This window comes from Camelus bactrianus, chromosome 25, assembly GCF_048773025.1.
Source record: "Camelus bactrianus isolate YW-2024 breed Bactrian camel chromosome 25, ASM4877302v1, whole genome shotgun sequence".
In the NCBI taxonomy this organism is placed as follows: domain Eukaryota; kingdom Metazoa; phylum Chordata; class Mammalia; order Artiodactyla; family Camelidae; genus Camelus; species Camelus bactrianus.
This window is the reverse complement of record NC_133563.1, coordinates 32,879,906-32,906,080: the sequence shown is the minus strand read 5'-3', so window position 1 is coordinate 32,906,080 and position 26,175 is coordinate 32,879,906. Positions and strand designations below refer to the sequence as shown.

General features: G+C 46.9%; 1 protein-coding gene and 1 long non-coding RNA gene across 5 annotated transcripts in view; one reads left to right on the top strand and one right to left on the bottom strand.

The window, feature by feature from the left end:
- Nucleotides 1-7,269: 7,269 nt before the first annotated feature.
- LOC123613521 (uncharacterized) lies at nucleotides 7,270-10,524 on the bottom strand. The gene is made up of 2 exons (XR_006720877.2): nucleotides 10,106-10,524; nucleotides 7,270-9,971 (listed from the first exon to the last, which is right to left on the bottom strand). It is a non-coding gene; the product is annotated as an uncharacterized LOC123613521 (long non-coding RNA).
- ZFAT (zinc finger and AT-hook domain containing) overlaps nucleotides 9,222-26,175 on the top strand; it is a 139,684-nt gene continuing 122,730 nt past the window's right edge. For 2 of the 4 annotated variants that reach the window (XM_074353115.1, XM_074353116.1), the window contains exon 1: nucleotides 9,222-9,459. In XM_074353115.1, the coding sequence (XP_074209216.1) occupies nucleotides 9,441-9,459 (19 nt within the window). In that variant the 5' untranslated portion in view covers nucleotides 9,222-9,440. Of the gene's footprint in view, nucleotides 9,460-10,553; nucleotides 10,677-26,175 lie in introns of all 4 variants that reach the window. The other 2 variants (XM_074353117.1, XM_010972675.3) reach the window with 2 other exon arrangements.

The following is a 26,175-nucleotide window of genomic DNA, read 5'->3' as shown; positions in this document are numbered from 1 at the left end:
ACTAATTAGATTGGCAAGATATCAAATTCCACAGGGTCTAATAGGAACACTGCTTTGAATTTTTTTAAAGAAAACCTATCTGTTGTGTGTTCATTCATCTAAGCCTCATAATTTAAGCCCATGACGTAGAGATGATCACCTTTGTTTTACGAATGGGGCAACTGAGACACTGAAAGTTTTAGAACTTGACTGGGGCCCCAGTTTCTAAGTGGGGAGCCAGGATTACGAGCTCAGGCTGCCTGGCTTTACAGGCATTGCTCTTAATCACGATGCTTCTACGAACACAGTCACAGGGCTTCATGTTTGCAAGGAAACCTTCACCTGCAGGTCAGAACTGGAGGCCTGGCAGCTTGGCTGACTCTGGTGTTGCAGTGTGAGCTGTATGAAATCCCAGGGGGAGCTTCCTCACCTAACTCTCCCCAGTTTTGCTAAAGGGCCAAAGAATGGTGCCTCAGGGTCACAGGGCTCGCTAGTGTCAATTACACTGTCAATGATAGTGACGTAAAAAGATCACCCCATGGAGGCAAGGAAGTTCCCAGAGGAGACGCCGGATGCTGTCATAAGAAGGGGTCCAGAGGAGTGGACATTCTCCACGGAGTCAGCATGACTTGCCCAAGGTCGCACAGCCAACAAATGGCAGAATCAAACTTGAACTTAAATCTGTCTTATATCAAAGCTCAAGATAAAAAAAAAATGACCTTTTTATGCCACACCTGAAATGACAGGATCTTCTGTCTTTTCTCTTCAGCTAAGCACGCAGTCGGCTAGTTGTTTAGAAAGTGAATTCTTGAGTACACTTTTCCAGAGTTTTTCTGTGGCTTCACGATGGAATGAGTGGTAGATTGTATTAATGGTCCTGATTCTTCACTCTCCCCTGTGGGAACACCTTTGTCCTGGGAATGGACCGTCTCTCACCAGAAAGCTGAGTGTATTTCCCTTCCTGTTGGTCCTGAGCTTGGCTGTGTAGTACTTGCTTTGGTCAGTGAAATGGGAGGAGAGACTTGAAAAGGCACTTGACATTTCTCCTTCTCTTTTTGGCTTTTGCCATCATCATGAGAAGGACATACCTAGGCTAACTCATGTCCCAGCCATGCTCAGCAGGGTCCCCATCCAACCTGCACAAAATAAAAAATGATCGTTGCATTATGCCTCCAGCCGTGGGGCTGTTTGTACGCAGCCAAGTCTAACTGGCGCGCTTGTTCTTTGATGCATCTTTCCCCGAGTGCTATAAATACACGTCCAGTTAGATAAATTAATGTCACTGTCTTGACTGTTTCTTTTGCTAAAAGTAAGTTGTCCACCCACCAGTTTGTGAGCCAGCCCGCACAAATCCTTCCCCCAAACTGTCAATGAACGTTGCGTTTGCATGCAAACAAGCTCTGAAACATGACAAACTTTTCCTTTTCTTTTTCTTGTTGTTCACGTGGCCTGCGTGCTAGTTAAGCGCATGTCCTGATTTTGCTGTAATAGGAAGGCTGTGCGAGGTCAGCTCATCTGCATCTCTATTTGTAAATGTCTGTAAATGACTGACCATCATTTTTTTTAATGTATTTTCTTTCATTTATTTTTTTTTTTTTTGATGTGGGGAGGTAATTAGGTTTAATTATTTTTAGAGGAGGTACTGGGGATTGAACCCAGGACCTCGGGCATGCTAAACTTGCCCTCTACTGCTTGAGCTATACCCTCCCCTGGCCATCACTCTTTATTTATAAAGGAATTAGTTGAGATGGAGTAGTTCAATGGAATAGATGTGTGTTCTTTCCTTACAACACAATTTTCCTGAGAAGAATGTTTAAGGATTGTTTTCAGCTTGTAAATATGATAATTGGTGTATGAAAATTTAGGAATTGCCACAATTTCAAAACTGAAAATTAAAGTCATATATCTTATTTGACCTCCCACTTAAAAAAAAATCCAAAGCAAGTCACTTGGGGAAAATACAGAATTAATTTTTAAAAATCACAAATTCAATAAAAAGAGAAAGGATGTGATATTACATGTAATTTATTTTCAGATATTTCAGCATAAACACTGTGATATGTCTGTGTGCAAGCAGATTTTAATATAGCCTCTAAAAGTTTCCTTTTGAAAGCCTTGCTCAGGAATGCAGATGTCAGGAGTGCTGCTACGAGCTGTGGAAACCTTCAGGTAGATCACTGGCTCCGCTTTTACAGGTAAGAGGGGCGGCTCCAGATCTTGTTTGGGCAGGTCTCCTGCGCAGGCGTACCTGTGTGGCATGGGTGGGGTGTGCACCCTGTCCAGGGTGCTGCTCCGGACTAGAATGTGTCCTGCTTCAGAGCTGGGGGTCTCACTTCCAGTCTACCAGAATGTTTACTGAACCTTGCCTCTTGATTATTGGTGTACCTACTTCACATGACTCTTCTAAGATCTGTCAGAGGCTGTGGGGCAGAGTGGGACCTCACAGACTTTTAGGAAGCGTTTACCTGCCTGCTTCTGGGTCTGCTTGCTTATAAGCGTTTGCCCCGTGCTTCTAAATGCTTTGCACAATTGCGTTTGAGACTTGCTTTCAATGTACAGGCCACATGGCAGTGATTTCCAGAGAGCCTCACAGACAGACCACCCCCTTCCTACCTATGATTGCAGGAGGCTGCCCGTATCTACCAAAGAGAACCAAGTAGTTTCAAAAGGCCATTAGCCTTAGGGAAAATATTTAAAAATTAAAGAACATTTTAATACTGGAAATCTCAAAAAATGTTAACAGAATTGTGCACTAATAGTATATACAGATGAGGTACATTTCAGATGCCCCCATGTTCAGGACTCATTGCCGCACCGGGTACAGCCTGTCTTCTCAGTCCCAGGAGACGGGAGTACCCAAAAGCCTGCTCATAGTAAAGCTAAAAGAACAAAAATGTATTTTTGATAATGATACTTATCATCATGAAGTAGATTGGGGGAGCAAACTGCAGCCCCGGGACCACATCCCACCTGCAGCCTGTTTTTGTAAACAGTCTTATTGGACCGTGAAGCAGTTACTTGTGCTATAAAGAAGCAAATGGACTAGAACATTCATTCCCTCCATTCTAGGTCCTCCTCCTCCACCAGGTTTGATTTGGGCTGGAAAGGTATGTATGATTTTTTTTTTTTAATGGAGGTACTAGGGATTGAACCCAAGACCTTGTGCACATCTCCGAGGGGGCCGTGACTCCCAGAAGGATGCTCACAGGATGCTCAGAGGAACCCCCAGGGACACACGGAATGCCCTGGGCTCAAACACAAGCCAGCAGTCAGTGGAAGATGGCATCTCCCAGCAAAGACCTGGGCCAGGCGGCTCAGCACATAACCTTTTCCAACAGGCTCTCCTGCACGCCACACTTCAGGCTAAACACACACCACAGGGCTGTGCTTCGCCCCGCCCCGCTGCCTCTCTGCACGCTCCCCAGGGACTCAAGTGAGAAACGGCTTCTCCCCACCGTACAGCCCTTGGCACTTATTCCGGGGACAATTCTTTAGAGCCTGAGGTGGATGACAGAGGGGTCGTGCAGAGAGAGGCCTGGGCTAATTGCCATGAGGCCCTGTTTCCAGTCCCGAGGGGCCTGTTGTCTGTGTGCCATCAGGAAAGTCACCCCTTCTGTTTGCTGTGCTGCCTCTGCACGCCCTCCCTGCCCTCCAGGACGGTGGTGACGGTTATGTGAAATGAATGAGCGTGGAAGGGCTGGGAAGACTCTAGAAGTCTGCGCCTGTGTTGTCAAGCAGCAGGGAAATGCCTGCTCACTTGCCACCTCCAGGGCTTCCTGCACGCCGCCGCCTGCGGCCAGGCCCTCCCTGGGCGCGCCTTCTCGGAGCTGCTTGCTCCCCAGCACCTGCAGCCTCCTTTCTTCTTCAGCATACCTCCTGTGATTGGAGGACAGCTTGGAGTCCACCCAGAGGTCTGTTTATCTCAGTCCCTGGTTGCTTCTGGGGAAACCAGCTAACGACGCTGCCTTCCTCCAAACTGACACAAAATCCTCCCTGAAACTTAAGTTCCAGCTTCTCACAGGTGATGTACCATGTTGGAGATCTATTCCTGCCACACTTAGTGTGTTAAATCAGCAACATTTTATATATAATTTCTCACAACTCTGTGGGTTGATTAGGCTCAGCTGGGTAGTGCCACGTGGAGTAGCCAGTGTCACTCATGTGGCTGCGTCGTCTGGGGAGAAGCTGGGACTCGAGTGGCCGGGGGAGAGTCCCTTATTCTCTGGGTTCTCTTGTCACGTGGCCTCGGTGTTTGATAGTCTAGCATGAACTTCCCTCCAGCTTGATGGCTGGCTTCCAAGGGTAGCGTTCCAAGAGGCCCAGACCCAAAGTGCCAGTGCTGGTCCGGCGTCTGCTTGTGTCCCATTGGCCAAAGAAAGTCACATGGCCAACCCCAAAGTCAGCGCGGGAGGGGCTCCTGAAGGCTGTGATGGCAGGGAGGCATGGTTATCGGAGTCACTGGGGGCTGCCATTGTAGGACTGCCCGCAGACACCTCTCCTTTCTGTCTGCCTTTACCAGAGCAATGAAGACCCTGTGTGGTGCAGGGTCTACTTGGCTCAGGTGAAGACATGTCCAGCTGCTCTACAATTTCCTCTTCCCTTCTCCCTCCAAAACAAGACCCTGCACAAACCACCAGCCTCTCTCTGAAGATTTCTTGCACATTCGCATCCTGCTGGGTTCACTCCAGTGTTCGTCCCTCGATCCAGCCTCCAGCTCTCCAGCCCTCTCCCTTCCGTCCATGACTGTGCCTGGGCCCCTGCGATGGCACTCCGCTGGGCTCTGGCAGGGCTCCGTTTTATCCTCCTTGGTGCTGATCTAAGGCCACCCTCCCCCTTTTTTCACATGGCCCAGTTACTACTGCTTGTGGTCGGTTTACACAACATTTATTATACTTATAAATCTGTTAACTTTTTAAAGGGTAAACTATTTAAACACAATTGATAAACTTAAAACCTCACAGAACAAATTTCCTTAAACATTTACACACTTAGTCCAATTACCCTGTTTCAACACAACTATGAGTCTAATATAACTTCTCCTGAATGCTTCAAATGCCTTCACAACACAGACGTTTTTACTGCACCCATATTAAGCTTCTTTGTAAAAATCATAACTACTGATTTGACCAGCTTCTTTGTTCGCGATGTAAAACTTTATTTTTGTACTTTTCCAGGATTGTCATATCAGACCCAAAAGAGAAACAGTATCTCCTTCCCTGGGCACATGGAAATCACAGCCTCTGGATCACTGATTGATGGATTCTTAGTGGGAATACTGAATCCTTCAAGGTGACTCAAATGGCAGGAGACAATTGCTGGTCTCGGATCAGGTTAAACTTGCTAAGTCAAAAGGACTTATAAACAAGTTCTTGCAATCTTTACTTCCATGTCCATTTAATTTTGGGTACATGATATTTTGCCTCAGTTTACAATTAACTTCAGTATGCCTTATTAGCATTCATTATAATTAGCCGGGCCATAGAGCAGTTTAATCTGTCAGCCATTCTCCTAGGACATCTGGCGAATCCATTAACTGGCAACATCAATTATTGAACCCTCTTCTACCTGGTTACTTATGAGACCACTGGTTTTGACCTGCCCTTTCTGATTTTGGTACAGTTCCTACCCTTTCTGGAAATCTTTGACTTACAGTAAGTTTATCTGCTCTTCTCAAGTTGTACAAATATACCATTTCATAAACAGGTATACAGAACTTCAAGTAAGAAACACAATCCTCTAGATTCCAAAGTTACCTACCTCATAAAATATCCTGTTTTCATCCTTTCTTTAGGAATTATTATAACTAGCTTTGTCATTGCCCATAATATTAATTTTTCCTTTGTGATCATTAAAGACTCATGGCTATTCACAGATTCAACTTGTTCTTGTAAATCAACAACTGCACAGCTAGTTACTCTTTGTGACATCCAAGTTGTCACAACCTGACCACAGGAGCCCTCTTTTCTTTTCAGCTGCCTCCTTTGTCCTTTCAGCAACAGCCCAGGGTTTTAGGCAGCAGCCTAGTTTTCTAGCAACAGCAAGATGTCTCGGGCCACCCTGATTTCCCCTTGCTCCCAGACGTGGACTCAGCTTCTTTGAAGGAGCCCTAGACACCACTAGCGAAAAGTGCTACTGTGAGATCAATGTGTGGGTGCTGAGGGCACAGGCGGGCTGGTGACGGGAGGGCACTCAGCAGCCACAGAAAAGAAAGAGCTGGAAAAGACGTTGCTTCCTAAGGTCATAATTATGTTCTCAAACTGCTCTAACATTACAACACCCCTTTCTTTTATACAATTTTAAATGGATTTTCTCTACTACGTGCCTGTTCAGCTTTGATGACGTTTCACTCAGACTGTGAGCATCCCAGCCTCTGATTGTATCGTTGCGGTGTGCAAGGCCCATTATTTTGAGGTCCCTCATATGTATCCTTTACCAAAATCTGCTTTCAAGAAAGCATCTTATAAAATTATTGCATATATATTGTTTTCATGTAAATGCATATTTTTCATATACCTATTAGACATAATTATACAATTATTTACACAAATGTATTCAATTATGTAAATATATTATTATATAACCAAATACCATTTCATGTTGATACATTTATTGGCACAAATTCACTCCCGTGCTAGCCTTGAGAGGCTGATGGCCACCAGAGGGCCATCTGGGAAGCTGACTGCCTCTAGGAACTGTTGCTGAAGCAGGATACCATTAATTACACAATTTTGAACAATTTATATTTAATTCTACAAACCCACCTTCATTAATTGAAGGCAGTTTGAAATAGTACACAAATGGAAAGAGTAAAGGTGTCTGCCAACTGAAATGTGCAAATTAGTCAGCAAGCCAGGGACGCTCTCATCCCAGCATTTGCAAATCTGGTTTCCATAGACAGGGACTCTTCCTCTTTTCTGAATGCCTGTGGCCAGGACAGTTTTCCGTAACAAGAGATGCTCAGTGACTCTTCTCTGAGAAGGAAGAAAACGCCGTGGGAATAATGGAGAAAACCATAGCCATCTGAATAATTAATCCAGGGCTGCCATTCATAATCCACAATTTCTTTTTTAATTTGACTCTATTAACATTCTGAGGCAATTGGGTTTTGAGATAAACTTTAACTGCTTCATTTCCAAAATTCATTTTGTTCACAACATCCAGGAGCAATCCATCTGCTAATCAATAACTAACACTCAAATGCTGCTGCCAGAAAAGCAAGCCAGCACAAAACCAATACTGTCGGCAACTCAGAACAACTAATTTCCTGACAGAAATCGATTCACAGCAAAATAGTGGTTATTGCAAATATTTATTGTTCTAAAAGGGAAAGCTTATCAATGAAGCTTTTTGAGCAGTTCATTTCCAAATGAAAGGTGGTGATGGGCTTCACCCAGCCATCCAACTTTGGGACATAGGATGTGATGGATGTGCAGCAATCACCCTACCATTGCCTTGGAATCGGCTCTTTCTGGGGTGTGGTGGGTAGTGTGGGTACATCCCAGGTGGCCCTGTGGTAAAGTGGGGAGAATTCTGGCCATGGAGATACCAGTTCCACACCTGGGTCTTCATCGGCTTGCTGTGTGATCTCAGAAAGCCACATAACCTCTCTGAACATTCCTTTTCTTTTAGGAAAGAAGGATAATCCTATCTGTCCAATTTCACTTCCCCTCCTCAGTTGTTGTGAGGATTAAATGAAGGTGTCAGGGGAGGAGCTATCTCTGAACATATATCTGATGGACTGGGTAAAACTGGGGTCTTAACAATGACTCATTTCCCAAGAACAGGATTAAGGCGCAAGACAGAAGTCTGACAGACTATCCTAAAGCTCAGTGTTCAAGGGAGTTTTACTAACTGGAAAACAAGTGACAACAGGAACAGAAGGGATGACTGAGTAGCACAAGTGTGCAGAAAGGAGCTGGGAACAGGATGGAAGAGACCTGCACGGCTTCTCTGCTCAAGAAGCACACGGTCCAGCTCACGGGGTGAGGGCTGCGCAAACGGATAAACACAACGGGCGCGGGGACGATGTGCAGGAAGGACTAATGGGGACGTGGGAACGCACAGACATGCGCTGAAGGAGGATTTCTCAAGTTGGGCAGCAAAGTAGGGAGGTTACTCCAGGAAAAGACAACAGGCAGATTAGCATTTCAGGAGAACCGTAAAAGTAAATCAGAATTTCCCAGGTTTCTCACTTGAAGTTCACGTTTACATTTTTTTGCCTTGTCTCTGTACCACATCGCATGTACCATTTTAAGTTGACGAATTTTTAAAGTAAATAAACTGGGTTTAAAAAGAAAACTCTATACAATTACTACCATAAATGAAAACCTGTATCATTTGTTACAAACTAATTGTGACAGCTAAACTTAAAAATAGAAGCAACACCAACTCATTAATTAGTCCAACAGATAACTGTCAGGTTCTTCCAGTTTCTGAGGCCAAGGAGGTGACCAAGACGAGATCGAGATAAATTAATGTTACACAGTAATAGATACGATGCAGAAAATAGAAAGTGATTTAGGAGGGTTACTTTGGATGGGGTGGTCCAGGAGGGCCGGCTAGATGTCATTTGAGCAGAGATCTGAAGGAAGTGGTAGACTAACCACCTTAACACCAAAAAGGAAAATGAGGTCATTACGTCTCAACCAGATACTGTTGCCTGCAGAAGGAAGGCTGTGAGCCAGGTTCAGGGAGATGAGCAAGTGCTAGGGACGCGTGCTCACACCCAAATGAGACTTTCTGCAAGACGATCAGGAGGACGGAGCGCAGGCAGTTGCTCTGTCAAGGTGGTTCCAGGTTGTCTAATTCTGTCTATGGCTAAATCAAGTCGGGTACTCCCAGCGGAAAGCATCCCAGTTCAGGAAAAACTGCAACATTTGAGAAGGGGGCAGGCTGTGACCATTCCAACCGACAAGTTAGTAAACCGAGGTCAAGACAAGTTAAAGCGCTGACAACTGGAACGCGAACGCTGAACTCCTTCCACGTCCAGCCCAGTGGCTCCACATCGGGTGGGTCCAAGGATGGGCCGGCAGGTAGCTGCAGGTTCGGGGTAGAACTGGGAAGACTCCCAAACCTGCAACCCGTTTCCAGGCATCCCGTTAGCTCCTTCTCAGGAGAGGCTCAAAACGCGGAGCGACGGAATCGGCGGAACGGGGCGCAAAGCACAGCCGCGGATCTGAGCATGCGCAGTAGCCCGGCCCAGCCTGGCCGCGCTCGGCGCTGGGGGAGGGTCATCGAGGCTGACGTCCGCGACGCCGGCGTCAGCGCCCCTGAAGAGGAGGGCAAAGACTCCATCCGCCATGTTGGATGCCGCAGATTCGCCATAACCGCGCCGGCTCTTTTCTTAAAAAAATAAAAATAAAAAGCGAAGCATCAGCGAGTCGCCCCGCCTTCTCGGTCGGCGCGGGAGGGGGCCCGGAAGGGCCCGAGGCTTTTTTTTCCTCCGCGGTGGGGGCGTTGCCATGGAGACGCGGGCGGCAGGTGAGCGGGGCTGGGGGTTGGGGTGGGGATAAGGTGGGGGAGGGGCGCAGCGCGGCGCGCGGGAAGTCGTTGCGAGCTTGCTGTCGGGAAGAAGCGCGCGGGCCGCCGGGCGGCGGAGGGATCTGCGGCCCAGGACGGAGAGCGGACGTAGCGGCGTGCTTCGACAGCACGTTCAGTCGCTGGCAGTATCCCGCCGCCTTAGGTTTTTATTTAAAAAAGAACGAGGGTGCTCTCTGAAGAACAAGCAAGGGGAAGCAGTACGCGCGTGCGGCTCCGTTTCCAAGGCAACGGACAGGGCCGTGCGACCAGCGCAGGCGTCCTGGCGGGCGGGAGGTTCGAATCCCAGGGCTGCCAACTCTCAGGCCAAGTGGTCCCTGGCTGGGCCTCCTTCTTGCTTGGTCTCAGTTTCCTCCTCTGTGAAATGGGTAGCTCCTTTAGGCCCACGTACTTGGCCAGGATGTTTTGAAGGGACCAGATTCATCCGAGCTACTGAAGGAAAGCTGCTTTGTATCCTATAGAGGGAGACATGAACGCCAAGGGTTAGTTGTTGCTACTCGTAACGCTGTAATACCCTGTGATAATTTATCCTATACTTGCCACCTAGCTCAGTGGGCCCTCAACCTTTATTGTGAAGCTGAAATGTCACCTCCTCCAGGCAGCCGTCTCTGGCTTCTCGGCGGAAGCAGCCTTTCTCCCAGTTGGACGCGAGAGCACAACGGACTGTCCACTGAACACCTGGTCCAAGCCCCTTAACGTTGAGCTTGGGGCTCCTTCATCTGTAATTAACAATAAGTGTGCACACTGCGGCACTGACCTCACGCTTTTTGCTGCTCAGTTCTCCTGACAGCTCTAATTTGTGTGTAGTTTACTGATGAGGAACAAAAGTTCAGGGAGGTCAACTTCATTCAGTTTAGAAATGGCAGAGCTGAGGCTTTAAAAATCAACTTCCTCCGACTTGGGCGAAATCCAAGTGATTTCTGGGTGGCTTGTACTTCCATCTCCTGGGTTAGTGCCTGGCCCCCAGTGGGCACTCAGGGTGTATTTATTAAATGGAAGAATAAATGACCTAACTGACCACCTTTTGCCCCTTCCAGTCTGGTTCCCTTGCAGAGCCAGTGACCTTCCGGAAATACAAGCTTGGTGTACAGAGTTTAACCTCCACAGGTGCCCCTCCAGCTTCGTCTCTGAGACTCCCAGTTCGTACTGAAGCAGCTACAGTGAGTGGCCACCTTGCCAAGGGCTGCTAGGAGACACTTGGAGCTGATGTTTGCTGGCTGTTTGGTGCCACTGCCCTAACCCCCAGGGGCACTTTTCTTGGCTTCTTCACTTCAGGGCAACGGCTTTGCGTGGCACACCTCTGTCCATGCCAGGCAGGGATGGGTAAAGAGCCCTTTGACCCTTGGTCTTGCCATCATCCCATTGTTGTGTCAGGTTTGGGCAGGTGTGTGCCTGTGTGTGTCTGGGTGCATGCATATGTGTGTGTGTAGTGACGGAGCAGGGCCAGAGCCGGAGCAGTGGGCCAGGAGCCCTGCATTACGCCGGGCGTGCTTTCTGACAATGATGCTGCTGCCGAGTCCAAGCTTGTACTGTTTGCCGTGCTGCAGGCCATTAAATCAAGAGAGGAGTTGTTGGGACAAGGAATAGCGACTTTATTTGGAAAACCAGGAGACCGAGAAGATGGACTAGTGTCCCAAAGAATACCCAAGTTAGGATTCAGGCTTCTTTTATACTAAAAGGGGAGGGTGTATGGTTGGTTGTTGCAAACTTCTTGGAGTTGAAATCCTTTGTTCTTGCAGCTGTCCATGTAGATCTGGTCACAGTGTTCCCATAAACCTCCAAGACAAATATTATTCTGTTCAGGAACTTTTAATCTCTATATAAATGGAAAATTGTGGTATCTTTAAAGATCAGAACCTTGAGAATGGGTTATCCTGTATATTTCAGGCTATAGGCAACGTTCTTTTAGTGATTAACTTGTAGGAAAAACAACAGAATACAATGGTTAAAGTAAAAGATCAGATCCAATATGGAGTCAGATTTGTTCTTCCCTATTACGATGCCTTTTCTCTTTGGTGCCTGCCCTCTCCCAAGTCCCTGGGTTACTCCCGATACATGGCACAGACTGCCCACCTCTCCTTTTCTGGAGTTTACTTAACAGTTTTTAAAAAAGAAACCTGGGCATTTGTTGTAGTTTCCTTCAATTTTCAGCTGTAATAAATGAGCAAAAGTCACGTTTTAAAATATATTACTGTCAACTTGTGGTCAGCTAATTTCTGAAAAGAGTTTCCTGTTTTGCTTGGTTGTTGGGTTAACTTAGGTGAGCCGGTACAATAAATGGAAAGATGGGGTGGCATATGGTCTATAAGGTCCAGCTTTTAGGTGGTAAACCGGCTGCGATGGTCACCCCTGTAAATGGGAGATCTGTAACCAGCCCGCTCCCATTTACTTTGTACAGTGGTCCCTGTGGCTTTTCTCCCCTTCCCTTACAATTCACGTAACAACTTTTCAAAGATAGCTGTCCTGAAGTAGAATTAAGTTTCTGCCTAGGGCAAGGGCAGTCAAGAATTAGATATATTAAAAGGACTCTCCTTAATTGTATCTCCTTTTATCCATAGTTTTATGCATGCTGTTTCTGAAAACCTCCCCACCAGGAGGGGCTGATTTAATTATGTAGAAGAGATTTAGCCTAGAGTTAAATTTTCTCTTTGTTCTCAGCTGTTTATCCTGTTAAAAGTTCTCTGTCTTTGAAATTTCTCAAGGGCAGGTGTCAACTTTAAGGGCTGAAACAATTTGGCAGGGGAGGGGAAGGGAGGGGAGTGGAGTGTGGAATGACCACGAGCTCTGAGTCCAAAGATCTGCTACTCACCAGATTCCTGACCTGAGGGAAGTCATGTACCTCCTGTAACCCGTTCCTTCATCTGCAGAAGGAGACAGTCCTGCCTCCCCCCCGGGCATGGTGCACTGTGGATGCTGGTGGCACTGCTTTTTACCCCTCTCACCCTGACCCAGTCTCTCCGCTGCACAGCCTAGTGCATTTTCATCTACTTACTTCTTGAAAACATTGTGATTGGAAAGGTGTGATAGCCTTTGATTGATTTTTTTAAAGAAAAAAAAAGTAATCTGAGAATGAAGCAAATAGTCATATTAAACAGTTATTACAGGTTTGAAGTTACATCCTTTTGTTTCAAGGAACATAAAATATATAGAGAATTGTCTGCTTGTAAACAGATTATGCTTGGCATATCGACATAAAAAGGATTTTAAAGTGGGTAGCAGATTCTTCTTTTAAGTCATGTAACAAATGGAGTTGCAAATTATTGCACTCCGGAATCTGGTAACTTCGTGCCCCAAACTGGGTCTGGGCTGAGGCAGGATGGGCAGGGTAGGGACCTGGCTTCAGAGGCAGCCAATGGCCTGGCCAGGGGTGTAGGTGATTTGAGGACCAGGTCAGCCACGGCACCTGGAACCAAAGAGTAGGAGGCTTTGGGAGGCGCATACTGGAAAATGAGAGTCTTGGATAACCTGGCATCCTGGAGGGTCTTGTAAGTCAGCCCCAAGGGCCCTCGCTGGCTTCCTTCTTGCTGTTAAATACTCTCTACACACGTCTTTCTTCAGGGGCCACCACCACTTCTCTGTCCCCTAGGAGGTTTCCTTCCTTCCTTGCTTCCTTCCTTCTTCCCTCCCCCTCTTCCTCCTCACCCCCTCCTCTCTTTCTCTTTCACTTCGAAGCAGATTCTATGGTTCACCCAAATGTTTGTGCAAAATCTTGTGCCGGGAACTGGGAATGCAAAGTCAGGAATGACTTGCTGTTTCCTCTTGAGGACCTCATGCAGTCCTAGCAGTGGAAAACCTATCCTTCAGGAGATGGTGCCAGATGCTCTGATGGAAATAAGCTCTGAGAATTGAAGGCTTCGGAGGCGGGGGTGCACCCAGCCCAGCCAGGGGATTCTGGGAGGGCTTCCTGAAAGAGGAGGTGCCTGAGCCAGAACTTGCCGAGCAAGCAGAGGTACTCTGCAGAGGGGTCGGTGGTGCAGAGGCGCAGGTGTGACACACCCATAGTTGTGTTCTGTGTGATTTGGGGAGTGCTGAAGCCGGGGCAGCAGTCGAGGTGTGGAGGAGGGCTGTGGCAAAGGGTCTTTGGAACAATGGGAAGCTGTTGGGACTTTATTATGAAAACTTTCAAGAATGGGAAGCTAACAAGGCCTGCTGTTCAGAAGCTGCTTGAAGACAAGTTTTTTTGAGGTGTAATTTATGTATAGTGAAATGCACAGACCTTAAATTTAAGGTTTGACCACCCCTGTAACCCTCACCCCTAATAATAGGTAAAACTTTATCCCAGTGAGCTCTCTCTTGCCCCTTCCCACCCAGCCCCTGTCCTTCACCCTCGCTAGTCTGAGCTCTGTCACTGTAGATTGTGCCTTTGGTAGGGCATGATATAGTTCTTTCGTATCTGGCTTCTTTCACTTACTATAACAATTTTGAGACTTGGTATTTTGTTTCTTTTTATTGCCTAGTAGTATTCCATTGTATGCACATGCCACAGTTTGTTTACATGGTAACCACCTAGGCTTGTTTCCAATTTTTGGTTATTGTAAATAAAGCGGCGATGAACATTCTTATACAAGGCTTTTGTAGACAAGTGTTTACATTTCTCCTGGGTAATGGAATGGCTGGGTTGTAGGTTAGAGGTAGATTCAACTTTTTAACAAACTTCCAGGTAGCTTTCCAGAGGGGTTGTACCATTTTACACCCCATGAGCAGTGTAAGAGAGTTCCACTTGTTGCATATCTTCACCAACATTCGGTGTAGTCAGTCTTTTTCCTTTGATCTATTGTAGACCATCTGCAATGGTCTCATCTAGTTTGCATTTCCCTGATGACCGGAGATGTTGAGTACCTCTTCTTAAGCTTTTTCGCCATTTGTATATAATCTTTGGAGAAATGTCTAAGTCGTTTGCCTTATTTAAACACTTGTCTTTTTAATTGTTGGGTTGTAGAGATCTATATAGTCTGGATACAACACCTTTGTGTTGTATGTACGTATGTGTTGTGAATATTGCCTCCCAGCCTCTGTGTGCTTATTTATTTTCTTAATTTTGCCTTTTGATCAGCAGAAGTTTGTAATTTTAACGAAGTCTGATTTACCATTATTTTGCTTCTGTAAGTAGTGCTTTTTATATTCTGAGAAATGGTTTTCTACTGTAAGGTCACAAAGATATTCTTCTAGGATTGTTTATTTTTCTAGAGCTTTATACTTCTTGCTTTTATGTTTAGGTCTATCATCCATCTCACATTAGTTTGTGTATGGTGTGAGGTAGGGACTGAGATGTTATTTTCCTTGTGGATGTTCAGTTTTTCCAGCAAAGAGACTCTCCTTTCTCCACTTAATTACTTTGGTCCTTTTGTTGAAAATTATGTGTGGGTCCATTTCTGAGCTCTCTGGTCTATTCCCTTGATCTGTTTGTTTATCCTCCATCAGTACCACACTGTCTGAATTGCTGTGGCTTTGTAGTACTTTGAAACTTAAAGAATAAATCAGACATCTTTCAGAGGGGTAGAATGCAGGCAGGAGTGAGCCCCATCATTAGGTGCTGTCTTGGTGCATCTGAGGGTTGACGACACTAAGCCCAAGCAGTGGCTGTGGGAATGGGGCTCAGGGTAGGTTTAGAGAAACAGTTCAGAGGAAGAACCTATGGGACTGGTGACTGATCGAATTTCACCTTAGGCCCTTTGTCTGGGTCTGGTTTCTTGTCCTTACAGCCACCATTCCCGATGCTGCATTTATTCTCATTTTATAGACGGGAATTGGAGGATCAGAGAGGTTACGAGTTTCCCCCTGTGGGGTGTGGGCTGGTGGCGTCCCACCCTGAGCCCCTCTTCTTCCCCATACCTTGGTCTTACTTATTTTGCTGAGAAGCATGAGTTGAATGACTTGGTTAACATCATTCTCAGGGTTTATTAGGTGAACATTCTGGAAATGTTCTAGTCCGCACCGCAAAGGCAATGCAGCATTTCTCTGTTTAGAGGTAAATGTTTGTTAACCTTAAACATTGATCTTTTTAAGCTTTTAACTGTATTGGGTATTACATGATATTGATGTTTTTGGAGTTTACAATCTTTTAAGGGAGGCATAGTTTAAACAAATAAACAAACACAGCATTTAATACATGATTACAAATTGTGGTAATTGCTTCTAAGTGGAGGGAGGTGGTGGGCAAGAGAAAGTAATGGAGACCTGGTTCATATCGAAGAGGATCTAAGAAAAGTCTCTGAGAAAGTGAGGTTGGAGCGGAGATTTGAAGAATGAGGTTCTGAATTTTATAAAACGTTTGATATTCTTCTGCCCATGTTTTAAATGGGTTGGTTGGTTGCTTGCTTTTTAATTAAAGTACAGTTGATTTTAAAATGTTTTATTAATTTCTTGTGCACAGCATGGATGGACTTGAAGGGCATGATGCTAAGTGCAATGAGTCAGATAGAGAAAGACAAATACTGTAAGATGTCAGTTACACGTGGAGTCTAAAAATACACAACAAACTCGTGAATATCACCGAAAAGAAACGGACTCACAGACGTTGAGAAGAAATTAGTGCTTACCAGTGGGGAGAGGGAAGCGGGAGGGGCAAGATGGAGGTGGGGGATTAAGAGGTACAAACTATCGGGTATAAAATAAGCTAAAGGATGTGCTGTACAACATGGGGAATGGAGCTAATATTTTATAATAACTATAAATGGAGTATAACCTTTAAAATTTCGTGAATCACTATATTGGTACCTGTAACATATAATATTGTACATAAACTATACTTCAATTTTAAAAATATGATATTGTAAAATAAATACATTAAAAAAAAAACTTTTATAAGCAGAGAGCAGGTACTCACCGGCTCTCTCCACTTGGCAGAATTTCAGGTGCACAGCTCAGAACTGCTCCCAGTGGCCAGAGTTCTCCTTTGCCCTTTATCGCCCCCTAGGGGACAAGCATGTTAAAGGACCTGCTGACCTAGCTTAGGGGACACCTGGGTCTGCGGAGGTGGAGGCTGCTGGCCAGGGAATGGCCTGGCCACGGGGTGGGCACCTTCTGAGCAGCGCAACCTGTCAGGCCTGGCTGAAGGACCAGGAGGCTGGCCCTGCAGGAGAGGAGACCTGGGGGCCACCGGAGAGCCTGGTCAGATGCAGCGGGAGGTGCTGGCCTTGCCAGGGTCACCCTGAGGCTGCACTAGCTGGAGCCGAGTCGGGGGAAGGACGGAGGCCTGATCTGAAGTTCCCTGCTCTGTGAGCAGAGCGGTGGCTGCTCTTACCTGGTGAGGGGCAGGTGGGGCTGACTGCCCCCCCCCAGGCACTGGCTGGGGGGCTGGATGCCCCATCCCTTTCAAGGCAAGAGTCTTGGGCCACATATAAAATCACAGTCACTTTAAATTGTTTTCATGAACAAAAGAGTTATTTGTTTACGTTTCTGGAGGAAGGATCTGTATCAACTATTTGTAAACGTGCTTAGCATACATAGTATATGGAATGTATTAGGCATTCGTTGTGTTGAATTGTGAGAGTAAAATTTTAAAATTACCGTACCTTTTTCCCTAGTGAAAACTGAATAGCTGTGGTATTTGGAGCCTACATCTAATACTTCCTTCGTATTTTCGTTACCAGGGAGAATGGCCCAGGTCGCTCTGGTCCTCCGGAGCTGGATGTCCGGTGGGACTTGGAAAATTCTTCTTTTCTCTGTAGCTCTTCCTGCTTAAATTTAAAGCTCTGTTCTGGAATCTGAACAGACCTTGGACACGTCTGAATATTAGAGGGCAGTTCTTCGAGAATTAATTTTCACGTTCAGAATACCTTATAAGTGCGACCAATTGCAGGCTTTCCTGATAAGTAAGGCAGGTATTTGAAATTTGAGATTGAACTTGCGTTCAGATTCCCACATCTGTCTTCTGTTCCTGTCCAGGCTGTTACTTTATCTTCTCTGATTATGACCTCAGGAGCCTGGAACAGATGGCTTCTAAAGCATGTGACAGTAATAAATGAAAATGCCCCTGTCTTCTGCCTCTTTCTTAACAGTGTGGACAGGAACTCAGGTTGGCAAGGTCCAAGCCTCCTAACTCCTTGTCTCCATTTTCCTAACTCTGCGGGTCCCCATGATTTTGCGGTGGTGGAGTCCCTCTCCCATCCCACTGGCTGTCGGAGAGCGGGACCGCACACCACATTTCTCTTGAGTTGCAGTGAAAAAGCGTGAATAATGTGAATACTGAGTTTGTGTCCAGTCCATACTAATGTGATGTGCTCTAAGTGGAAAATACACACTAGATTTTGAGGACTGAGTACAACAACAAAAAAATGTGAAATTTCTTATCAATCTTTTAAAAATGGATTACAAGTGAAATGATAATATTTTGGATATACTGGGTTAAGGAGACATACTATTAAAATTAATTACACTTGTTTCTTTTCTATTTAATGCAGCTGCTAGAAAAATTGAAATAACACCAGTGGTGCTATTTCTGTGGGGTGGCGCTGGCCTGGATGGGGCACCAGGCCTCGTGGGCCGCAGGGGCCCTCCTAGAGCTGCTGCAGGACCACAGCCCTGTGTGTCTGTCCACTCTGGGAAGTGTCCTGCAGGCGGGCAGCACTCGCAGGGTCCGTGTGTGCTGAGCCGTTTCCACCTGCCTGATAGGTTGTGTTTACAAGCACGTTTTCCCTGCGCTTCCTGGTTCTGCGCTGCACCTGCGCCCCATTCAGCAGTCCACACCGCCCTTTTCCTGCTGTTCCCTCCATGTGAGGACCCCCTGTCCTGCACCGTCCTAATGAAGTCAGCAGGGCGGCTGCAAGGATCTCTGCAGGCTTTTGAGCTGAGTACCTGTGGGTTTGAGAAGGGAAAGATTCCTCCAGTCATACAGAAGTGGCCCACGTGGGGCTTGAACCCAGAGCCTCTGTCCCGAGACCCAGTGCTGAAGCCGGTTTGAGGCTGCCCTTTCCTTTCAGGAGTAAGGCTTATGGTGCGTTGGCCACACAAAAGCCACCAAAATAACCTAAAACAACAAAATCCCAAAACTGGGACCTCGGAGGTCTGGCAGTGGCGGTGGCGGCTGTGGGCATGACAGTCCCTTTCAAATGCACTGTAGAACGGGAGTGAATTCCGCAAATTTCGTTTTTCCCATGGAGACAAGCCCAGAGACTGGTCACTTTGGAGGTGAGATGTGAGAGTTCTGGAGCCACCTTGGTGATTGGCACAAGGAGCTATGATGTCAGGAGTCTACACTGGGGCTCCCCATATCCCCAGAGCTTCCCGCACCCCTGCTGGGGCATGACTGGCGCTGCCACTTAGAGAAAGAGAACTGGGTGATGGGGGCGCGGTTCCTGTTTACAAGCAGTTCTTTGTGGTGCTTTCTGAAGGAAAGGGGCCTGGGGCTGCTCTTCAGCAATGATTATGTTAAATGTGAGTATACTCAATTGCCTAGGGCTCTTATTTTGAGAGTGCTTAAAAATAACTTAAAAAAATTATGCCAAGTTTCAACATGGAAGAAATGTGTATGCATAAAATTATGCAACTGTTGGCCCAGCCTTAATTATAGCTGATACTGAGCATTTCTCATTTTATTTTGTTAATCCGATTTCAACAAAGGAACACTCATGGGACTTCTCCTTTGCATTTAATAGAAATGTTAACTTTGTGAGCTGTAGAAGTTGGCGTGCTCATTAGCATTTCATGAGATGGATGATAATAATACCACAAATTCGGGTGTGCATTTATTGGAACTTCAGCCCACCAAACCTCAGAGCTGGGAGGGCACCTTGGAGGTTATTTGTGGGTGGGGGGTGGCAGGTGGAAGGGCAGGTGCAAAGCAGGCAGGCCCCTCCAGGCTGTGGAGGAGCAGCGCTGGCTGGGGCTGTCCCCACACCCTGGCCTCGATCCAGGTGGCTCTGCCTGTCTCTCTGTAAATAGCCTCTGGGTGAGGCTGGGCGGGTAAGGTTCCACTTTAAGACATTCAAAGGCCACTTCTAATTGGTGCCTAGAGAGGTTCAGAGATATGCAGACTCTGTCACACGTGCGGTGGGAAGCTGGGGCTGGTTAGGGGCTGGGGGACCCAGGCTCTGACTCAGGCTGGCTCCCATCCTACCGCGTCACGTGGGATGGTGCCTCCGAGGTGTCAGTCATCAAGCTGGGAATGTCACACTCAGGGTGCCCTGCCGTCCTGCAGCCCCAGCAGTTGCCCCAGGCAGACACAGAAACAGAAAAGGCCACTCAGGAGGCCAAGTGCCCACGCCGGGGCCGCACGGCTGCTGGGCAGAGGTGGGTTCACGTCCAGATCTGGGCTTCCCACCTCACTCTGTCAGTGTAAGAGATTCACTTGTGAATAGGATCCACTTTCCCCCTATATATTTTCCTTTAAAATCTGCTGTTTAAAGTTTTTAGAAATTGATGTGTAATGTACATGTAGAAAAGTTTGAAGAGAGGAACAGCTCTGTGAATGTTCACAAACTCAATTCACTGTATAACCAAACGGAACCCCAGCACATGCAGAAGCCTCTGGCCGCAGCCTCAAGGGTAACCCGTCCTGACTCAGATGGTGCAGGGAAGTTGGGTCCCTCTTGTGCTTTGTGTGAAGGGAGCGCACCCTGGCCTCTGAGTCAGACCCCTTTGGCTCAGCACCCTTTCGGGTGCACAGAAATGTGGCTGTGAGTGGGAAAGCACCGTAAGATTTGAGGATAACTCTTACGTGGACTGAGAACTGGCCAAGGAGTAGCTGGTTGTGATAAGGACAGAGAATCCGCGGTTGCCTTGGGTCTGATTCACCTGCCAGGTTGGTGGCCAGGACTTGCTGCCAGGACGGATCCACCCCTGCCTTGGAAGCAGCAGCGTCAAGTGGTGGCTCCTCGTTTAGGACGGCACTGGGCTGGGCCGTGCTCCAGTTTGCTTGCCTGCTGTGCCCTCTCTGGGCTCAGCTTACTCGTCTTAAAAACGGGGAGAGCAGCCCCTCCCTCACTGGATTAATGTGAAGATTAAGTGGGTGGCGGGCAAAGCATGGTGTCTGGCAGAGGTAGCGATCAGGGAATGTGAGGTGTGTTTTCATTACGGTCTGTCTGGGGAACGGCTTCATCCCTTGAGCGGAGGGTGTAGTGCTCATACTGGCCACCAGAGGGTGCTGCTAGCGCGTGTATGGTGCCCACTCTCAGCCAAGTAAGCTGAAGATTTACCCTGTGTTGGTAACCTTTTTTTTTTTTTCCAGAAAAAGCTGATGCCCTGAATGTGGTGGTTCTCTGTTTCCTAGCTCTAGACCTGTTGCCAAGCCATGCAGGGGGCATGCTTATTAAGTGTGTGGTGGGGTGGTTGGTGGCCCTGCATCTGGTGCTGTCATTTTCCAGCCTGCTGCTCCGTGAAGTGAGTTGCTGTCATAAATTAGAACAAACACATAGAGAGCGAGGTTCCCTTTTTGGTGTAGCTGCTTTTAGTTGTAATTCATCGTTTGAAATGTCTCTCTAGTCATGATGCTGGGTAAGGGTTGGGACCAAAGGCTTGTATTCCTCCTGGGGCCTTATTGTCTTCTTAGGGGAGATAATGCTGCCGCAGGGGTTGGGCAGGTACGGTGGTCGGCTTGGAGGGTCTTGGTCAAATTTTGACTTTATGTTTTGTCTGGCTGGGGCTCTTTGGGCCTTCCGTGCCCCTGGGCCCTCTGCACACCTGGGCGCGTGCTCACCTGGCCCCCACGTCCGTCGCTCTAGAGTCGGGCCCTTTGAGGCTTGGCCGTCCACCCCTCCAGGTGTCTTGTTGCAGCGTGGATAGCTCTCGTGTCAAGAACGCCTTTTCCTTGTCGATTCTAAGCTAAATCTGTCTTGCTACCGGTGAAACCACTTTATTCTTTTCTTTCTTTTTTTTTTTTGTCACCTGCACACGGTGCACTTTAGTGTCATGAGAGAATGACGGAGAGAGGATGAGGCGTGAGGTCCCCACCCATCCTCCCCCACCAGTCAGACGTCTCATCAGCTTCAGAGAGAAACACCACATCACTGTCCACCATGACAAACGCTGTGTCCCTCGGTTGGGGCTTGCGTCTCCGCTGAGGCTGGGCAGCCGTGGCCCCGTTCGCACTCTCAGCTAGCATTTGCCCCTAGTGCGGTGGCTGGGGGCCCAGGCTGTCTGGGGACCCATGTCTTCCTCCCCCAAGAGGGGGCCTCCTTTTGTCACTTACGGTGCCTTTATTTCTAATATCAGTGTACATTTTTTTAAATTTAGTTTTTCTTGGATCACACAGGTAAGCAACACTGTGGAAGGTCTGGAGAACTCAGAGAGTCTATGAAACAGAAAATAATTGGTATTGAGAATCGGCCTCCACAAAGCCAGGCACTTTGCTGGGTGTTGGGAGCCAGAGGGGTGGAGGTAGGGCCTGGAATGCTCTCTCTGTCTCTGTCTCTCTTTCTCTGTTTCTTCAGATCAGTTGCCCTGGCTTTCCCCTGCCACTCAACAGGGGTCCTAGTCACTCAGGTGGAAAGTGTTTTCTCAGAGTTGCGCATTGGCAGCTCTGGACAGATGTAACCTGCAGATTTGATTTGTTTGGCCTGCATAGTTTTTTTTTTTTTTTTTTTTTTTTTTTTGGCAGGAAAGTCTCATTTAGTTGCCAGCACTTAAAAATCCAGAGATTCCAAATACAGCCCCCATGAGCGGGCCCGGGACTTTCTAATGGGCAGGCTTCCCATCCCCTTGCCAGCTTGCCTCCTCCCCTGCAGGCCCGGTGCAATTGCCTTTCTCCTGGGCAGGCTTCCGTGGTGGGTTTTCCGAGGACCAGGAGGGGCTGCCTGCCTCCTGGAGGCACGCCAGTGCTGAATTGGTTCTCCCTCCTCTACACTCAAGGCTCCTCGGGGGCTAAGGCCCCCTCCTCTGTTCTGCCCCCAGCCTGCTCTCTTACCTCTGGGATCCCTTCAGCTTCCCTCCCCTGAGAAGCCTTCCCTGGGTGCCTCAGCTGTGGGATTTCTGCGTCCTCCCCACGCTCTCCGGTGGCACATGGCCAGCATGTTCTTGTACAGACACGCATCCCTACAGACACATGCATACAACCTGTGTTTCTACCTGATTTTTAAGTTCCTCATGAGCTGTCCAAGTAGCTTTAGGACCATATAGGCCTGGATTTAATCCTCATAGACAAGTGATAACTTCTTCATCTGTGACATGAGATAATGAGATCTTCGCAGCTGACTTACTAGGGCCACCATGTACAGCTGTGCGGGTTGCACACTGCCCAAGGGCACCACATCTAAGAGAATCATTTTGCACCATAGATTTGTATATTATTGTGACAGTTTTCTGCAAATGGTAGTAAAGTACCTTGTTCCCATAAAATCAGTACATTTTGACCACTTTCTGACAGGGGGAGCTAGTGTCTCAAGGAAAGGGTGAATTTTCCCCTTTCTTGCAGAGGTGCCTTGTGGGCTGGCAGTGGCCCTGCTTGTCAGGATTAGATGTGGTAGGGAGTGTGACAAGGCCTGGTCCTCAGGAAGGGTCTGTCTCCTTCACTCTCTCGAAAGCAGGGCTTGAAGTACCACTGTGGAGGTAGGCCCTGCTGTGGGGCCCCCACCCCAAGTGTGTCTGGTGAGGGTGCCGAGTGGGGAAGCGGGGTCTTAGCAGGATGGGGCTGGGTAGGGAGTCCAGCCTCCTGTGCCTTAGCCCATGCTGCTCCGGAAATGTTCCAGAGGCTCACATTTTAGCATCCCTAAAGTCAGGCGGTGTCTTACAGTTGGCGTTGTCAGAAATCAGCGTGTCTTAGTTTGGTAGTGTCTTTATCTTTCTTAGTGGTATCTTTCTGGAGATGTCTTAGGGGGAGGCTGTAGCTCAGTGGTAGAACGTGTGTTTAGCATGAACGAGGTCCTGGATGCAATCCCTCGTACCTCCGTTAAAAATAAACCAACCAACCAACCAACAAACCTGATTACCCCCCTGCTCCCAAACAAACAAACAAACAAAAAGAAGATGTCTTAGATTTGAGGAAACCTGATAATGAGAGCTATTCCACAGGACAGTTGTGAAGATTAAATACGCCCAGCGCGAGCCTTGCGTGGTGCCCGCTTGTGGTGATGGCTTAACTGCTTTAAGCCTCCTTTTCTTCCTCTTCCTCTTAGAATCGCTTTGTTTTGGTCAGCAAGTTCTCAGTAATTGTGATGATGGTGGTGGTAATGATGCTAAATGGCATATCCACAGCTGGTTAAAAGTTCTGCAAAATAAACTTAATGGAAGGAAAGTGTTTTGTCCAGGCCCAGGCCTCTTTTCCCGAAGATAAAGGAAAAAAGTATTTCCACTTGCACTGAGCTGCGCACTATAAGAGTTTATTCATTGCCTTGGATGTGACAGCAATCTGGCTTTATGGTGCTAAAATATTCCTGCTCCTGTTGGGAAGCTGCCAGCTCTGATGAATTTAATAACTTAAGGGCAAGTGAAAAACAGGAAAACAAAAATATAACTCTGAAAGAATTTGCCATCCTTCTCTTCTCATAAGGTAGGCAATGTAATAGGGTCTTAGTTTTGGCTGTTGAACTCTCTTTAAAGTTAATCATTCCACATAAAAGACAGTTACAAAGCAGAGAAGGGTGATTTATACTAATCAAGGTGAGGAAGAAAGAGATTTTTTTTTATGCGATAGCTTTTAAATAGAGAAATTTAATAGTCTAGTACTGAGCATTTTGTTGTCTTGTGGTTATCAATAGATGTTTAAGCGTGTTTGTAATCATCGGTTCATCTAACATTTATTGAGTGCCTACTGTTTCCCTGGCAGCATCATCACTGAGAGGAAGATGGATGAGTGGGTCTCTGGCTACAGGTACTGAGCACAGGGGGTACGGACAGAGATGTGGGGTGAAGAGCCCGCACAGCCCTGCCATCTCACAGAGGTGGGCACAGGGACCTGGACTGTCCCCCTGCAGCTGTCCGCCTGCGAGCTGCCTTGCTCCACGTCTGTGAGACTTAGGGACCTGGAGTGGTTGGGATCAGATGGGTTATGGACACACCAAGCAGTATACCTTCCTCTTCTCAAATGTAACGTCCTTCCAGAGGGTCCAGACTGGCAGCCATTGGTGTGTGTTCCTTGCTGGAGTACTTTTTTTAACTTTGTATTTTGAAATAATAAGAGATTCACAGGAAGTTCCACAGGTAGGGCAGAGAGGTCTTATATACCCTTTACCTGGTTTACTCAAATGGTTACATTTGGGGGGGGCAGTAATTATATATATATACATATTTCAGCATCCCAACTCAGTGGTTATATCTTGTGTAACTATTGTGCAATATCAAAACCAAGAAATTAATGTTGGTACAATGGGCATATATGATTCTAATCCATTTTTTAGATTTGTGTGACCACCCCTGCAGTCAAGATGCAGAACTGTTTGTTCACATTTTGCCCATTTGAATGAAGTGTATAAACCCTCTATCCTTTTGCCTTCCCCATTTACAATATCATTGTCATAAAAATTTCTTCTACAGACACTGAGAACCATATCAGACAAAGTTACACTTTTTGCTTCATGGTCAAACATAATTTAAGAAATTAATAGGAAGAGGGAAATCTGATGTATTTGCCCGTATTTTTACACTCCCCTTTGTTCATTTTCCCTTTCTTGATGTCCCCAGGAGTCATCGTTTTCACATTTCCCTTCTATTTAGGGAACGTCCTCTGGCCGTTCTTTTACGCTGGGTCTGCTGGCAATAACTTCTCTAGCTTTTCGTTCATCTGGGAATGTCTTGGTTTTCCCGTCATTCCTGAAGGAGAGTTTTACTGGGTGTAGAATTATGGGTGGACAGTTCTTTCCTTTCTGTCCTTGAAAAATGTTGTGCCACTTCCTCCCGACCTCCATGTGTCTGATGAGCAGTCTGCCGTCTCTCAAACAGTTCTTCCATTCAGGAAATTGTATCCTTGCTAATTTCAGATTTTCTCTCTGTTCTTAGTTTTCAGAAGTTTGAGAATAATGTGTCATGGCACAGATCTCTTTGGGTTCACCTGCTTGACTGTGCGGGCTTACATCTTTTGCCAAACTTGGGAAATTTTCAGCCATTATGTCTTTGAATACTTTTCCACCCCCAGTCTTTTCTCCTCTCCTGTGACTCTACCGACCTGAAAGTTAGATTTTTTTGTTACAGTCCCACAGGTTCCTGAGGCTCCGTTGTTCTTTTTCAGTCTATTTTCTCTGTTATTCAGATTGTGTGTTTTTAATTGTCCCATTTTTAAGGTCACTGGTTCTTCTGGCAGGGAGGGTGGTGGGCTGCAGTGCTGTCTGTTGGTGTTTCTGCATCTGGGTTCTAGGAGGTGACCAGGAAACCCGGGCCCTTTCCGTCTTGTTCCTCAGGTTGCAAGGTGGTTTTGCTGCCTTCTCTCCGCCCGCCACAGCTTTATGTTTATTTTATCTAAAATATGCAGGTTTTAGTTGTGCTTAGTGAGAAGAAGAGGGAAAAGCACATCTACTCCATCTTTCTGGAACTTTTTTGCCACGATGTCTATTTTTAAAGCTTTCTTTTTTAGAGAAGTTTTCGGTTTTCAACAGAATTGAGAGGAAGTTACAGCGATTGCCCAGATACCCTCTGCCCCACGTGCAGCCTCCCCCATTATCAACATGTACCCCAGATGGTGCATTTGTTACAGTTGGAGAACCTACATTGACACGTCACTGTCATCGTCACCCGAAGTCGGTGTTTACATGAAGCCTCACTCTTGCTGCTCTACGGTCTGTGGGTTTGGACAAA